The 17,826-nt window shown below is 44.5% G+C and overlaps 1 protein-coding gene across 1 annotated transcript in view; it reads right to left on the minus strand.

Annotated features, from left to right (window-relative positions):
- LOC124614025 (beclin 1-associated autophagy-related key regulator) overlaps positions 1 to 17,826 on the minus strand; it is a 105,865-nt gene that overhangs the window by 58,810 nt on the left and 29,229 nt on the right. The window contains exon 6 of the mRNA XM_047142842.1: positions 5,206 to 5,359. Coding sequence (XP_046998798.1) covers positions 5,206 to 5,359 — 154 coding nt within the window. The remainder of the gene's footprint in view (positions 1 to 5,205; positions 5,360 to 17,826) is intronic.

The raw sequence follows: 17,826 nt of genomic DNA on the forward strand, positions 1-17,826 counted from the left end.
GTTCAGAAAGCAGATGTTCTCAGAATGGATGAGTCACTCTATCATCCGACCCCTGGAGCAAGTGGTAACCGAGCCCCACAGCACATTGTGTGCACTGAAGTCCCCCACGAGGAGGAGTGGGCATGGGAGTGCCCAGAAGAGTTCTACCAGTGCGTCTGCATCCAAAGCATCCTTAGGGGGCAGGTACAAAGTACACACTGTGATATTAAAGGGTGTCAGAACATTCACTTGCTTGCAAGGTTGTGGTAAGTGGGACAGGAAAGGAGTGGCATCTGTCATCAAGGAAAACAGCCACTCCACCTTTAGCCCTGCCTCCAGTAGCATCGTCCTTACTGGATGCGTGGTAGTCCCATAATGCAGGTGTGCATTTCTTGTAAGCAGATGCAGAATGGTTTCTCTGAAACCAGTAGTTGCAATTCTTCCAAATGTGACCAATATCTATACAAAATCCACTGCAACACAGAAGTCCCTGTGGAAGCCATTGGTTAAGATGGTCCCCTCCCTCGGAGGTGGTGATTTACTGGGGAGGTCTGGGGGAATGTTAGCTGGTTCCTTGCTCTCCAGTTCCTCCAACTGGAAGTCCATATCCTTAAGACCATAGTCCCCATCAGAAAGGGAGAGCTCGCTGATCTGAAGGTTTAACTATTGCTTTCTTGGACTCAGAACTACTTTTTGAAGGGCGTTTTTCTTTGCTGACAGGAGGATGGCTTAGTTGACTTCTGATGTTGATTAGTGGTATGTGGCTTAGGCAGTAAGCATGTTGCTGATGGCTTCCGAACGGCATTTCAAGTGGAGTGTTTCCCCACAGTACATCAACAAGTGCATGCGCTTGTACTTGAATCTGTGGTCCGAGTTCGTGTGGAGGCATCACATTTAACGATTGGCGTCTTAAGGGCTGATGCAAAAGAAGTAGCAAAAACTGGTGGTTGTGTAGCTTTGAAAGCTTTCTTGGCTTCATCACATGTATGCATCTCTTTACTTTAAACTCCTGAATTTTCCTTTCCTCATTGTAAACCTCACATTTTCTGCTCACACTGGATGATCACTGGAGCAGTTTACACATTTTGGAGGAAGTGTACAAGAATTGTCTGACTCTTGAGTTGAACCTCCACAACTGCCACACGTAGCCTTCCCTTTACATCCTATAGTAGAACGGCCAAATCTTTGACGTTTGTTGCATCACACTGGATTAGGAAAAAATGCGCGATCTTAAGACGGATACAGCATGCAAGGATGTGTTCAGATAATTCTGGAGTCCTAAATGTTAGAATAAATGTTGCTGATTTTTCCAATTTGCCATTGAGTCTCCTCATATAGTTCTGCACTTCTGTGATGCCCATATATTTCCATTCTTCACGTAACTCCATGGGGTCCACCTCCATTATATCAGAGCAGGTAACCACGCCCTTATTAAAGTTAAGGGTGTTCTGAAACTCAGCCTCGACTGGGTAGTCACCTATGGCCTTACATCCCACAAGCTTAGATATTTGGTTTGAATTAGCGCTGTCAACTAGAAGCGTTCCGTAATGAAGTCGTTTGACACTGTTTAGAGACCCAGCTATACCTTCCAATGCATTGTGAATAGGGAAAGGGGAGATGATCTCAAAGGTTCTCCCTGTTCGATTGATTACAATGATAGTATTATGGCACACTAATGCCCTGTTACTATCATTCTGATATTTCTTTTCGGGAGGACTGACCAATCGAGCTCTCTTTGAGGAGTGGGTGCAGGTACTGCCTGACAGTACACCTCTCACGTCAGGTGTAATGGTAGTTTGATAAGACAGTTCCATAGGGATCCCACGACGCTAGGGAAATAACTGTCGACCCAGGTAAAGCCCTGCATACCTGAGCGAGCAAGCCTTATACAACCCCTAGAGATTGTTTTAACTCAACAGCCATTCACCTCATCAGCACATAGCAAACCTTGAGGTTGAGGGTTTATTTTATTTTATTTTATTTATATATATATGTGTATAACTTCCTTGCAGTCCAGGCAATGAAGCCAAGACAACCATTCTCCGAAACACACAACATTCCACCGCTGAGCCGCATGGTGGTCGCTGAAGCATGCCCAGAGCTTACGGTGACAGAGGGTGCCGCCAGCCCTTACCAGCCCCCACACAGGAACCCCAGGGTCGCCAAGTCTGTGTTCAGCAAATGAATGCTGAGGTCCTGAGGGGTGCGCAAACTTGAGGCAATGGAAGCAATGCATCAAGGTGGAATGTATGGTCTGATGTCGTATCTTTATGCCATCACCTTAACTTTCTCGGCCAGAGCATGTAAGGACTCCATAGGCCCTTACTATAACTCTGCACTTGGCACAGGTCGATAGGGCGAACAATCAATTGTGACGTGTTAAAAGAGCAAGTGTCCAGATGCGCCAGTGTGGTTGGCGGGTATATATGTGTGTGAAGGTCATTGTTGAAATAGGGTCTTTAACGGAGAAGGGTGTTGCCATTGTCGTGGTTAGACCCCTATGTAATAGATTAATACCGGGAAAGTGAAGAAGTATCATTACGAAAGTGATTAGTGACGTTACTAGTGCCGATATTTGGTTTCGCATCTACCGCGCCGGCCTAACCTTGGATTGCAGTGTTGGATGCAGTGATGGATTAGCGTGTGACGATAATGGCAACTGAAGAAAGCCTGTGCTGAGATTAGCCGTAATTAGATATGTATGACGAAGGCAGTGGCTGTCTCCTTTTTTGTGTTTTGAGAAGAATATAAGTTCGTAATTAGTAAAACTGTGTTGGTGTTCCTCATTACCAGACATTCAGTATTATAGTATTGGACAGAACGAACTGGAAAGTAACAACTTCCGCAGCAGTCAGTTCTGATTACCAGCCCCATTAGGTTCACGGTCATGTTAATAATAAATATTGGACTGCTATTCGATCAGATCAGGTTGGGATAAAAACAGAGGTATTACAAGCATCCCCCTCAAAGTCAGGATGAAAGTGCGGGTGTCTACATGATTGGCTTTAGGGCCTCTCTGGACATGCAGGACAAAATGTACACCACGTCGTTCCAGATTAGTCCATGTTCATTACCAGACTGGAGGAGAAGGTCCCTATGGGAAATTACACCTGTGTCATAGTGAGAGACTTTTAAGGAGTGGTAGCCACTGGTTGGCAGAAGTTGTCTTTATAAGGAGGGAGCCAGATCTCATCTTGCTTAAGCACTCAACTTCACTGAACTTGTCCTCAATGTATTCCACAAAACAAAAAATAAAGGGAGTTTGGTGGTGGAAAAAGTCCTGGAACACTCCAGGAACTGTGGAAAGGGTTCTGCGCCAAGTGCAACGGCTGGGCCCTTCTCCCAACAAAGTGGGGGAAAAGGCAAAACAGGAATGAGACAGAACTATTTCTAGGAAGATATGCAACCGCGAAAGAGAGACCAGATTGTTTACATATTTCATGTACCGAGCGTCCGCCCTGGTATCACCCACTCCAATCATGGGCTCGTCCCACTACCTAGCGACAGCAACGGCTGCCTGGCATGATGGTCGTTGCAGCGAGTTCCAATGCCCCGAAGAGATAGGCAACTACTCCTAGGCTTTCACAGTGCAGGTACCAGCAGTACGATCCCTGTGGTCTCAACCAGATGGGTACATGACAGATCCACCACACTGACTACTGAGCTAGTGACCTAGCAAGGAAGTGAAAGTGCTATGGTGAGGAGGGAGGGCTAGGGGAAAAAGGGAGAGGAACCCATGCCGAGGACACTAGGGAGGGAGTTCTTCCCCATCTGGCTCACACTCAGATGTCAAATTCGGAGATTGGGGTCAAACCCCTACAGGGGACCAAAAAAGAAAAGCTGCAAAAGAGGAAAAAAGCAAACAAACCAAAACTGCAAGCTGGAGGATAGCTGGGCCAACATAAATAAGAACACCAACGAAGGAGCAAAGGGAAAGGAAGGAGAAAAGGGAAAGGAAGGAGAAAAGGGAAAGGAATAAGGATAAGAGGGAGAAGGAAGGGGAAGGTAAAGCAGCCCAGAAAAGAAGAAAGGCTGAAATAGCTCGGGGACCTGTGTGTGCCCCACACCTACCAACAAAAGAGCTGTTGGCCCCCTAGGGGGTGGAAAGTGATCTTTGGCTTGGTCAGACACTCTCAACCTGCTATGTGTAAACATTTCCAACATCTGTGATTGCAAGACTATCAGAAACTTACAGAAAGTACTCACAAATGAATATCAGACAGCAACTACCTGCAAAAATTTGCTCCTAGTGCAAACAATTTTCTGAGTACTATCTGAGAGCATGAAATTGTGGGAGAGGGAGAAACTCTCATGTGAACCCCAGCCCTAACAGTAAAAAAAGCCTTCATTCTTAACTGTTTCCACCCTTTCTATTACTTTAAGTATCACATGTGATTCCCACTGAAGATCAGCTCCACAACCACGTGGGCAACAAAAAAATTTCATTATTTCACAAATGTAAACAATAACAACAATAGCTTTAAAGAGAGAGAGAGAGACACACACACACACACACACACACACACACACACACACTTAGATTTCCAATATTTTCACTCTGTATGAAATGTAGGGATTCCATAATGCGATACTTCGAAAAATAGAACAAACAACTGAATTTTAAATCTGAAACTGAAATGATCCATTAACGCTCCCACGGAAAACAGACAGCACAATGACTTGCAATACCCAAACATAATTCAGGGCTGAACCTATATACAAATTCCAAAAGTAACTATTTCCCCAAAGTTAACAACATATTCCTGGTCCATTCAAAGACAGGTATGAAAAAGGATAACAAAATTGTTTCTGCACGAGTCTAATAGTTTTAGAAGTTTTAGAACTAACATTAAAATATTTATCGACGGTCCATTTAGAAATGAGACACACAATGCACTGTGTCTTAAGATCTACGCTACATATTTCTCAGAAGTTGTCTAACAGGTGACTTTGAGAAACAGCTATTATGAAACAATATAATATGCTCCAAACAATTTCCTTGTCATTGTAATTTTTACAAAAAAAATGATTTGGATAATACAAATCATGTACCTGGTATTGTTTACAAGTATTACTTCCCATAAATCTCATTCACGTAACCAAACAAACAAATAAATCAAACATATGGATGTTCCACTCTCAATCATAAGCTTATGTAATGTCTACTGGAGTAAGACAAAAGAGGTACTGCAACCCCAGTGAAGTAGTGATACAAGTACTTTTTACCTGTAACTCAATTTTGCTGGCAACCATACATCCAAATAAAATGCCAATACATTGATCAACTGGGTTGTGTATGTAAGGGCAGCACTAATGTTGTATGCTGCATTGTGGTCAACATCACTGTTACCACTAGGAACACCATCCCTGTTTGCAGCAACTATAACATACAAAAAACAGAATAAGCAACATAATTTCAATATACTAGTGACATACTACATTTTGTTATAATAAAACACAAAATGTCTGAGATTTCACTGTTTTGAAATATCCTTGATTTTTATATATAAAGCATCCCCCCCTCAGTTATTCATTTTGCTGCTGAATAGTCTGCAGTATCTTGTGAATAAATCATTCTTAGAGGTAATGGTGTTGGTGACCTTCATGCTTTTGCAACAAAAATTAGTGAAGGCCATGCAAAATGAACAAACACATTACAAAGAAGATTGACTAAATCCAGTACATGCTCAAAATGAAGCAGTTTTGTCTTCTGCCCCTATAGCTAACCAATTGGATGTCTTGTGTAGCTAATTGTTCAGGCATAACTTTTGAGGTGAATAAAACGGCATGAGCTATGAAAAACCAATTACTGAGAACTGGAATAGAGTGAAGCACATATTCTGTTATTTGAAAGGCACATTAAATTATGGTACTATTTGTGTGAGAGAAGATGATTTAAGCATTTACAGTGATGCTGATTTTGCTTGTGGCAAGCAGGCAAGGCTTCAAGAACCAGCATTACAACCAAGTACCCTGGTGGGGAAATATCATGGACAGGTCAGTTGCAGGAGATACTGGATAAGCGTACAACTGAAGTAGAAATTGTTTTATCAAGTAAAGCAATCACAATTATTCTGATTGCTTTGCTTAAAAGTGAATTAACTGAAATGCCAGATCAACTTCCAACACTTTATTGGTTGGTTGGATTGGAGAAGGGACCAAAATGTGCAGTCATCAGTCCCTCCGACCTCGGAATAAATAAAACTGATAAAACCCCACACTATAAGAGGGAACTACAATGGCCATAAAATTACAAATTATTGATAGAGAAGAAGGAAGAAGGCGGAAGGCGGAAGAAGAGAGGAGGGTAAAAAAGTGACTAATGAGAGGGGCGTGAAGGAAGAAGCACAGGTAGACAAGATAAGACTCTCAAGATAAAACAGACCCCATAAAGAAAGGAGTCGGAAGGCAGCGGGTGGGGGTGAACCACCACCAAGCCCAGTCGAAGCCAGTCATATCGGGGCAAAGGGGGGAGCAAGACAGCCTGCCATCCCCTCCACCCACCAATAAGGTTGGAGGTCCCACCCTTAACTAAAGTGATAAAAACCCCCATCACAAAGAAATCGTAAAACTAGATCAGCCGCTGAGGCTCTGTCAGCTAACGCCTGGTGTAGTGAGTCAGGAAAGCTGAAAGTCCATCACAGGGCGGCTGAGTCGTGACAGTCCAGTAAGAGGTGACACACAGTCAACATTGATCCACAATGACAGAGAGGGGGATCCTCACGACAGAGGAGATAACTGTGAGACAGCCAAGTATGGCTGATGTGGAGCTGGCAAAGGACGAAAGAAGCTTTACGAGAGGCCCATAAGGAGGACCGCCACATAGTTGTAAAATCCTTGATCGCCCTGAGCTTGTTCGGTGAAGAAAAAGTGTGCCATTCTGCATTCCAAAGTCCCAAAACCTGACAACGTAATGCCAAGCTAAGGTCTATTTCTGGAATGCCAATAGCAAGAGATGGCCCATTAGTAGCCAATTTAGCCAGTCGATCAGCAAGTTCATTGTCAGGGATCCCAACATGGGCGGGGGTCCAAATGAAAACCACTGAGCATCCATGTTGATCAAGGAGAGAAAAAGAGTCCTGGATAGCTATGACCAATGGGTGGCCAGGGAAGCATTGGCCGATAGCTCGCAAACTGCTCAAGGAGTCACTACAGATAGCGAAGGACAGTCCTGAGCAGAAGCGGACATGATCCAGTGCGCACAAGATGGCTACCAATTCTGCAGTAAAAACACTACAGCCATCTGGCAAGGAGCAAAATTCCATGTGTCTCACATGGTTGTAAGCGTAACCAGTGCGACCAGCAACCATGGAGCTATCAGTATAAATGACTTCTGAACCCTGGATCGAACTGAGGAGACAGTAGAATTGGTGGCGAAGGGCCTCCGGAGGAACAGAATCCTTTGAACTGATGGAGAGATGAAGACAGAGCTGTGGCCAAGAGACACACAGCAGAGGGGTACCTGCGTGAGTGGAGAAAAGAGGTGGTAAAGGGGTGCTCGAGCTCAGAAAAGAGTGACTGAGGTGCAGACAGCCACGGAAATCCCACATCGTGGCCGCCACTGCGGGAGGTTAATCTCCATGTATGGATAAAGGACACCATAATTAGGGTGCTATGGGGTGCAACAAATGCGAAGTGCATAAGATATCAGCTGCGGTTGGCGCAAAACTCGCAGTGTTGGAATCCCCTCCTCTGCGAGAAGACTAATTACAGGGCTAGTCCGGAAGGCACCAGTCGCAAGTCGTACCCCACAATGGTGGATGGGGTCTAGTATCTGCAATGTTGAAGGTGACACAGAACCATAGACTGGACTTCCCTAGTCTAAATGATACTGGACAAGCGCTTTGTACAATCACAGGAGAACAGAGCGGTCTGCACCCCAGGTGGTATTGCACAGACATCTACAAACATTGAGATGTAACCAGCACCTCCTCTTCAGCTGGCGAAGATGAGGGAGCCATGTCAACCTGGCATCGAAGACCAGACCCAAGAAGTAATGGGTGTCCACTACCTCGAGGGATTGGCCATCGAGGAACAGGTCCGGATGGGGATGGATTGTAAGGCAACAGCAAAAATGCATGACAAGACTTGGCCACCAAAAACTGAAAGCGATGGGAGAGAGCCAAAAATTGCCCCCCGTAGACGGCGTTCTGCAGCTCCCATGACAGAGGAAACGCCGTAGATACAAAAATCTTCAGCATACAAATACTTGGCCCATCAGCTGCCACCAGTCCATTAATGGCAATGAGAAAGAGAGGAATGCTCAGCACAGAACCCTGTGGAACCGCATTTCCTTGCCAATGGGAAGTGCTGTAGGAGAAACCAACTTGGACCCAGAAAGAGTGACAAGAAAGAAAGTTACGGATAAAAACAGGCAGAGTGCCATGAAGGCCCCATTTGTGAAGGGTGATGAGGATGTGGTGGCGCCAGGTGGTGTCGTAGGCTTCATGCATGTCAAAGAAGACTGCGATGAGGTGTTGCCGATGGGCAAAAGATGACTGAATAGCAGACTTCAGGTGGACCAAGTTATTCACCGTAGAGCAGTCACAGCGAAAACCACCTTGAGACAATGACAAAAGATCACGGGATTCAAGGATCCACAACAGCTGCCGACTCAACAGGAGCTTGCAGAGGGTGTTGGTAAATCTAATTGGACGGTAGGTATCCAACTGAAGAAGTGGCTTCCCATGCTTCAACACCGGAATAACAATGCTTTCCTGCCACTGGGTAGGAAATACCCCCTCACTCCACAGATGGTTGAAAAGGATCAGTATACGACGGTGGCCAGCCACCAATAAGTGTTGGAGCATTTGGTTATGTATCCAATCGGGACCAGGAGCCGTGATGAGACAAAGGGCGAGGGCACTGGCGAATTCTCACTCCCTAAATGGGGCATTATAAGGCTCCAAGCAGCGAGACGTGAGACAAAGACAGTCGTTCCGAGCACTCTTTCGGGAGGAGGAATGCGGGAGGATACCGAGTCGATGCAGAGGCTTGGGCAAAGTGTTGAGTGAAACGCTCTACGACAAAGTCTCTATGGGTAAGGACAATACCACGCACAGAAATTCCTGCAACACCAGTGGGAGGACGATGGCCAAAAATTTGCCTCAGTTTCGCCCAGACTTGTGAAGAGTGGGTGCGCAGTCCTATGGCAGCCACATATCATTCCCAGCAAATCTGTTTCTGAAATTTGATTAGGTAATGGGCCCAGGCATGGAGGAATCGTTTAAAGACCAGAAGGTGAGCACTAGAAGGGTGCCGCTTGAAGTGTTGAAGAGCACGGCGGCGGTCTTTTATGGCCGCAGTACTTTCCGGAGTCCACCAAGGGACCATCTTCCAACGGGGAGAACCCAAGGAAGAAGGGATAGCTGAAACAGCTGCGGAAATAATGGTGGCAATCAAAGTCTGTGTTGACTCATCAATACTACTGTGTGGTAATACAGGGGGGATGGTAGCAGAGGAGAAGGCACCCCAATCAGCTTTAGAGAAGGCCCACTTGGGAGGGTGATGGAGCGAGATATACTGAAGGAAGGTCAAAACAATCGGGTACTGATCGCTGTCGCATAAGTCATCACGGACACCCCACTGAATGGAGGGAAGAAGGCCGGAACTGCAGATGGAGAGGTCAATGGCAGAGAAAGTGCTGTGTGCCACAATAAAGTGTGTGGGAGCACCGGTGTTTAGGAGACAGAGGTCAAGCCCTACCAGAACAGCTTCAATTGTCCTTCCCAGGGCAGTAGTTGTGTGACTACCCCAAAGAGGGTTGTGGGCATTAAAGTCCCCCAGAAACAGGAAGGGAGAAGGGAGTTGTTGAAGAAGGGTGGTTAGGGCAAGGGATGTGGGCGGCCGGGAGGTAGAGATGTGATTACAGATTGTCATTGGAGTGGCCAGATGGACTCTGACAGCAACTGCTTCCAGAGTGGTATGGAGGGCAAGTTGCAAACACCACCAGACGCCCGCAAGAGGCCAATTCAGTCTGAACAGAAAAGGTGCACGATGAGTCTCCCAGAGAGCAATACAAGTAGCGGAGTAGGAGGAAAGAAGGGGCTGCAACTCCGGGAGGTAACGCAAATAGCCATTCCAATTCCTCAGGAGGATTCTCAAGCTGGAGTCCAAATGGGAAGCGAAAGGACTGGAGCAGGTCATGCCGCCAAGTCACCATCCGTCACCGATAAGGATGGGGTAATGTCAATATAGGTGGGGTCATTGGCTGGAGGACAGGAAGGCGGCACCTCAGGGGGTACCAGAGAGGCCTTGTCCTTATTCTTGTGTTTCTGCTTCTTCTCTTGTGAAGGAATAGAAGGACGGACTGCAGCGAGGTCGGGCACGGAATCACACCTGTCAATCTTGGCACCCACTGACCGTGGATCATGCGGCAGATGGGGAGCTGCAGATCGCCTTTCAGGGGGGTGCTGGGAAGAGGAGTTCCGGGAGGGAGCTCCAGTACCGGTGGCTGCCAAAGAAGGGGAGCACTTCTCCAGTGGGGGAGGGGGAGCAGCACCCAAAACGATAGGTATGGGTACTGAAGGGGAGGGGGAGAGTGAGGGGGAGGGTGTGGGCGTGGGGCGAATGGAGCGGGGCAGGGAAGAGGAGGGTGTATGAGGGGGAATGGACGAACTGAAGCAAAAGTAGAGGTTATAGTCACGGGATGGAGCCGGTCATACTTTCAACAAGCCTCAGTGTATGTTAGTCAATCTAAGGTCTTGTACTCTTGAATTTTTCGTTCTTTCACATACACCGGGCATGCTCGTGAGCATGGAGGATGCTGCACATTACGATTTATGCACACTGGCAGGGGCACAGGCACTCCTCTCATGGAAGAGGAGCCCACAGTCACAGCAGAGGGGATCATTGCTGCAGCAGGAAGACGTGTCCAAACCATAAGCATTTAAAGTATCTCATTGGTGGTGGAATATAAGGTTTTACATCACACTGATACACCATCACCTTGACCTTCTCCTGGAGGGGATCACCCTCGAAGGCCAGATAAAGGCGTCTATATCGGTGCGATTGCTCGCTGTACACGGCATATAAATCGGACTCCTTGTCAGTTTGGAGAAGAAGACCCCAGTGGAAAATGATGCCCTGTGCCAAGTTCAAAGGTCCATGGGGTGCAACGGAGACTGGGATGTCACCAAGTTGGTCACAAGCATGCAGGGTTTCAGATTGGGCAGCAGATGTCTTTATGAGAAAAAAACTGGACCACGTTTTACTCATGGATTCCACTTCACCATACTTATCTTCAATTGTCTCCACGAAAAACAGAGGCTTGGCCATGGCAAAACTTTCGCCATCTGTCCTGGTACAAAACAGGTACTGAGGTTTCAACCGAAGCTGGCGAGCTTGACACTCTTCCCAGGGGGTGGCCAGGGAGGGGAAGGCCAAAGGATCAGAAGAAGGAGTGTCATGTCTTCTATTACCCTTAGAGACAGCCACGGAATGGCTTCATGCTTCATGTGCAAAGCGTCCGCCCTGTACCATCCACTCCAACCATGGGCTCCCCCCGTGGACACCACCCAGCCACAGCAAGGGCTATTTGGCACGGCAGCCATTGCCAGGAGTTCTGATGCCCCAAAGTGATGAGCATCGACTCCTTGGCATATACCAGGCGTTAACAGCTCAAGTATTAGCAGTGTGATCCCTGTGTTGTCAGTGGGCTCAGCCAAGTGGGTACTTAACAGTCCCACCACACGGACTGGCTACCGTGCTAGTGATCTAGCAGGAAGGGAGCCACGGTGCAAGGGGAAAAGGGAGGGGAGGGGAGAGATGAGCCTGCTCCATGGAAACTAGATTGGGAGTTCATCCCAAAATGGCTCACACTGAAAGGAAAACATTGGAAATGGAGGTCAAACCCCAAGGGGACCAAAAATGCCGAAAAGGAGATGGAAACAGCAAACTAAACAATGGCACATACCAAAACAAAGCCAGGAGGATAGGCAGGTCGATATAAAGAAGTTCACCAAGAGGGAAACGAGGGGGCAGGGAGAAAGGAGCATTTACAGGGAAGGAGAGGAACAGGGACGGTAATGCAGTCTGGAAAAAGGAAGGCGACTGCAATAGCTCGGGGCCCCATGCCACACACACACACACACACACACACACACACACACAAAAAGGGACTGTGAGCCCCTGGGGAGGTTCAACACTTTATGCTGACAATAATAGTCCATTGAAACCAGTTAAACACCATATTGCCAACAATAAAATACATATATGTCCAAGACTCCTATGTTCATGAAAGATTACTGAATGGCGAAATTACATTGGAACACACAGATGAAAAGAATGGGTTGGCTGATCTTGTGATAAAGCCACTTTAACAACTTCCATTTACTTTACTATGTGCAGAGATTGGGATGCTGAAGTCAAACAGCAATTCTTGGTTTATAATAAATGTTTGGACGTTCACTGTAAACTACCATCCCACGACATTCTGCAATATCTTTGAATTTCATAAAAAGTATTTGTAATTTGTTCTGTTAGTCATCAGTTTGTAATAGTCTGGAAGTAAATCTTTCTTAAATGAAAGTATTGGTTGAACTTAGTACTTCCGCAACAAATTTTATAGTTTACATAGCCGAAAGTTCCAAATTGTAAATTAACTGTTTATTACAAAAATGAAATTTCATTTGACCAAGAAATAAGTTTCTCTATTGGTACAGTGGTCAACAGAGTATTTGTATCTCAGTTCAAGTGTTAATGATGAACAAAGCTACCATACACTCTAACTGGCCAATGAAGACTACTATAGACAGTTTCCTAACCACAAAGCACTAGGACGAGAAGTTTTTATACATATTTCTCACAAACTTCATAAGACTTGTTCAATTTCCTGCAGACACAGTGAATGGACACATGTACAAGAGAGAGTGAGCAAGACATTATTTTGCAGCTGTCGAGTTAACACTCGTAGATGCTCCTCTCTCGTCTTTTCCTATTTTTCATATAATTCTATTTTTTTTTTTTTTATTATTTATTGACAATGGAAATGTTTACAATATTTACGAGGATTTTATGGAGTCCACTTCCTCATTTTTGACAATTAATGAAAGGATGACTGAACTTAAACATGGCCATACTTGAAACTTCCTGGCAGATTAAAACTGTGTGCTGGGCCGAGACTCGAACTCGGGACCTTTGCCTTTCGTGGGCAGAGTGAAAATCTCATTCTGGAAACATCCCCCAGGCTGTGGCTAAGCCATGTCTCCGCAATATCCTTTCTTTCAGGAGTGCTAGTTCTGCAAGGATCGCAGGAGAGCTTCTGTAAAGTTTGGAAGGTAGGAGACGAGGTACTGGCAGAAATAAAGCAGTGAGGACGGGGCGTGTGTCATGCTTGGGTAGCTCAGTTGGTAGAGCACTTGCCCGCGAAAGGCAAAGGTCCCGAGTTTGAGTCTCAGCCCGGTACAAAGTTTTAATCTGCCAGGAAGTTTCATATCAGCGCACACTCCACTAAAGAGTGAAAATTTATGGCCATACTTATCTCAAAGTTGATCAAAATAAAAGGAATCCCAAAACTGCGACCACAGATGAAAACGGAAGTACACATTATAGTGTAGTATCAGGCAACAAGTGATTAAATGTGCATGAAATGTTTCACAGAGGAAAAAGTGTTACATTGTACCGGGTGATCAAAAAGACAGTATAAATTTGAAAACAGAATAAATCACGGAATAATGTAGATAGAGAGGTACAAATTGACACACATGCTTGGAATGACATGGGGTTTTATTAGAACCAAAAAAATACAAAAGTTCAAAAAATGTCCGACAGATGGCGCTTCATCTGATCCGAATAGCAATAATTAGCATAACAAAGTAAGACAAAGCAAAGATGATGATCTTTATAGGAAATGCTCAATATATCCACTATCATTCCTCAACAATAGCTGTAGTCGAGGAATAATGTTGTGAACAGCACTGTAAAGCATGTCCGAAGTTATAGTGAGGCATTGGCATCAGATGTTGTCTTTCAACATCCCTAGATATGTCGGTCCATCACGATACACTTGCGACTTCAGGTAACCCCAAAGTCAATAATCGCACGGACTAAGGTCTGGGGACCTGGGAGGCCAAGCATGACGAAAGTGGCGGCTGAGCACACGATCACCACCAAACGACGCCCGCAAGAGATCTTTCATGTGTCTAGCAATATGGGGTGGAGCGCCATCCTGCATAAACATCGTACGTTCCAGCAGGTATTTATCAGCTAGGCTGGGGATGATGCGATTCTGTAACATATCGGTGTACCTCTCACCCGTCACGGTAGCAGTTTTGCTGTCCAGCATCATCTGTCAAATATTTTGTGACCTTTGGTTTTTTTTTTTTTTGTCTAATAAAACCCCATGTCATTCAAAGCATGTGTGTAAATTTTTACCTCTCTATCTATATTTTCCCTGGTTTATTATGTTTTCAAATTTATACTGACTTTTTGATCATCTGGTATATGAAACATTAACAATGAAAAGGATTTGGCGGACGTCGATTGCTACATTTGATAAATGCTGAATAAAAACAAATGAAAAATGAATCCCTCTGCACCATTTGGACCACTATAAAAAACTTTATTTTGTGAGGCAAAAGCATTTCTTGCAAAAATCAAAGCAGATATCAAAGCAGTGGAACAAGTCAGTGGCCCTACACAAAAAAAGAAGGAAGGCCATACGCTACGAACCACCAATTTTGACAACCTTTGTGGCCCTACACCAAAAAAGAAGGAAGGCCATACGCTACGAACCACCAATTTTGACAACCTTTGGCACACCAGTCAGGGTGTCACTTGAAAACATCTCGTGTGAAAGGTCACTATGCTTCTTTTTTAAAAATTTCATGATGCAGGATCCATTTTGAACCAAGGAATAGTTAGAACACTAGAGAATGAGGAATTTTTTTCTTATACAGCAGGTCCATATCTAATAATTTCAGAGAAACTGAAGCATCAGTGATTTCAATCTACTGCAAATACACTCAATGAGGGAACACCCATGTAGGTTGGGTGGTGGTCAAGTGGTATCACGTCATCAATTAGATTACAGTCTTCTATGACCATGATCACACTTTTGGATACATTTTTAACTAAAGATCCAGAGTGTTCTACAATATCAGTTGTCAGTTTTCAATATTTCACATAATGCTGTCATACACAGGGTATTGTTGGACAAACTTCCAAGAGAAAAGTCTTCATAAACAAACAAAGTTTGTTGCCTATTGGGTGGGCAACATGAGCATACTAGAAAATGACATTTATCCCTTACATTTGTTTGAGAGAATTTCACTAGCTTTTCTCCTTCTAAGAGGAATACTATTTTAGGGATTGTCAAGGTCTGCAACAGAGAAAAATGGATGAATATCCCAGAAACAAAAAAACAAACAGAGAGATAGAAACTAGCAATAATTATGTGACACTTTTGGTCATATTTCAATCTTCAGAGTTCCTCAAAAAAGATAATATTACGAGACAAAAAAAGTCACCAGGGGGGAGGGTGGAAGGAGGGGGGAGAAAGTAAAAAGAGGATCAAAAACGTATCACGAAAAGTTCTTAAGCACATATGCTGATTATTTGCATTCTTGTTCAAACAAATTTCGGGCTTGCAGCCAGTCATTGATTAATTCATTGCATGATATTTTGACTGGGCACCTGTGAACCATCAAAGACTGACGAAGACTTGCTCCGTTGCACCCTATATAGCACGCTGCGAGTATTCCACACATGCGTCAAAATTCAAGTTGAAAGAAGGACCAGACTTCTAGTGGCAGTGCCCTCGCTGGTGGAACCTTGAAACTCCACTATCCTCTGTGTTAGTGCTTGCCACAGCCGTTGGCGCACTCTGCCGTCTTCAACTAGAACAAATCATGAAGATGACGGGGTTCCCTGCTCTGTGCAACTGGTAGCCACTAACATGGTTCATCAGATTTTCCGCCAACCGTATTTATAAGGATTCTTTAATAATGGAGTCCCAAAAAGATGTAGCTGTGGTCAGTATCTCGGTTCTATCATACTCAGTTGAATGTCCAGTTGACAGTGTTTGGCAATAGCGGACTTACTTGGTTGCAAAAGGCAAGTGGAAAATCGAGGTTCAAGGATTCTTGCTATTTTAAATGAAATATTGCCCCTAAAAGGAAGAAATGATATGGATTTTGCCGGTGTGTTCTCCTCTTTAACCACTTCCTGATACTTGACTTTAACTGACAGTGTTCTGTTAATGTGCTGGGGGGAATATCCCTTCTTTCTAGATACTGTATTTAGGTGGGTGAGCTCTTTAGGTAAACTACTTATATCTGAGACAGTGTGAGCTCTGCATACGTGTGTTTTAAAAATGCTCATAGTTTGTGACGGGTGACGTCAACTTGACACTCGCAAATACAAATTGGTATGAGTGGGCTTACGATAAACTGAATGCCCCAGTGAACCATCATCGTTCTTTCGTCTAACCAAAACATCCTAAAAGGGTAAACAACCATCTTTTTTTTTATTTTCATGGTGAAAGGATCAAAATGCTCTATAAAAAAAGGTTGGCCACCAAGGGAGACAGAAGGGCTGCCTATGCCGAACACTGTATTTCCATTGGACAGTCAATAAATTATGATAGAACTGTGATTCTAACCACAGCTACATCTTTTCGGGGCTCCCTTACTAAAGAATCTGGGGAAATACACCTGGCAAAAAATTTGATGAACTGTTATAGCTGCTACCAGTTGGACAGTGTGTGGAATTCCATCATCTCCACAATTTTTTTCTACTGAAGAAGACAGAGTGCACCAATGGACACAAGGAGCAGTAACACAGAGGACAGCTGAGTTCCACAGTTCTTCAGGCGAGGGGGTTGCTGATGTGACGGGTGGTCTGTCTGGTAACTTCAAATTTGATGCATTTGCAGAATACTCGCAGCGCGCTATATAGGATGGAATGGAGCAGGTCTTCATCAGTCTTCAATAGCTCACGTGAAGATGACTGGCAAGTGCTCAGGCGAAATATCATGCAACGATTTTTTGTTTGAACATTCTATTCGCCATGAAAGTTTTAAAATTTACACATTTATTCTTGTACATGAAAGATTTATACTATTCAGAATCTCAACAGTTAATTTTTGTGGAAGAAAAAAGAAAAGAAAAGAAATGCAACTAGTGGTTTGTGTGTGTGTGTGTGTGTGTGTGTGTGTGTGTGTGTGTAAGGTCATCTTCCGGTCAAATGCTTACATGTTTACTAGTTGTCCTGTTGTGCCTGTCTGTGACTCAACATCTCCGCTATATGGTGAGTAGCAATCCATCCTTTTCATAGTATTGTCATTAAAAGGAAAAAAATGGTTCAAATGGCTCTGAGCACTATGGGACTTAACATCTGTGGTCATTAGTCCCCTAGAACTTAGAACTACTTAAACCTAACTAACCTAAGGACATCACACACGTCCATGTCCGAGGCAGGATTCGAACCAACCACAGCGGTTACGCGGTTCCAGACTGAAGCGCCTACAACCGCACGGCCACACCGGCCGGCCATTAAAAGGAGCTACTGATATTTATACCAGAAATAGTATACAACTTTATCTAATAGTGGCACTTATGTACGAATAAGCAGAAGTAATGACAGATTTTGTGGAAGGGTCGAATGCTTCATGAAACATGCACATTTAATTTGTGGAGCCTCCTCCTATATGTAGATCTACACCAAGTCATTTATCAATGAGTGGAGAAAAGCTAGTACTCATCTATCTGCCTGCTAAGTAGTGCACCACTGTTCCACTGAAAATTCATAGCTTCTCTGTTCCCTGCAAATATTTGCCCTCAATAAAATGAAATGAAGTAATGAAATTTATTGTAGATGGCCCAAATTTCTGAAAAGGGATCTATATAT

The sequence above is a fragment of the Schistocerca americana genome, chromosome 4, assembly GCF_021461395.2.
Source record: "Schistocerca americana isolate TAMUIC-IGC-003095 chromosome 4, iqSchAmer2.1, whole genome shotgun sequence".
Lineage (NCBI taxonomy): Eukaryota > Metazoa > Arthropoda > Insecta > Orthoptera > Acrididae > Schistocerca > Schistocerca americana.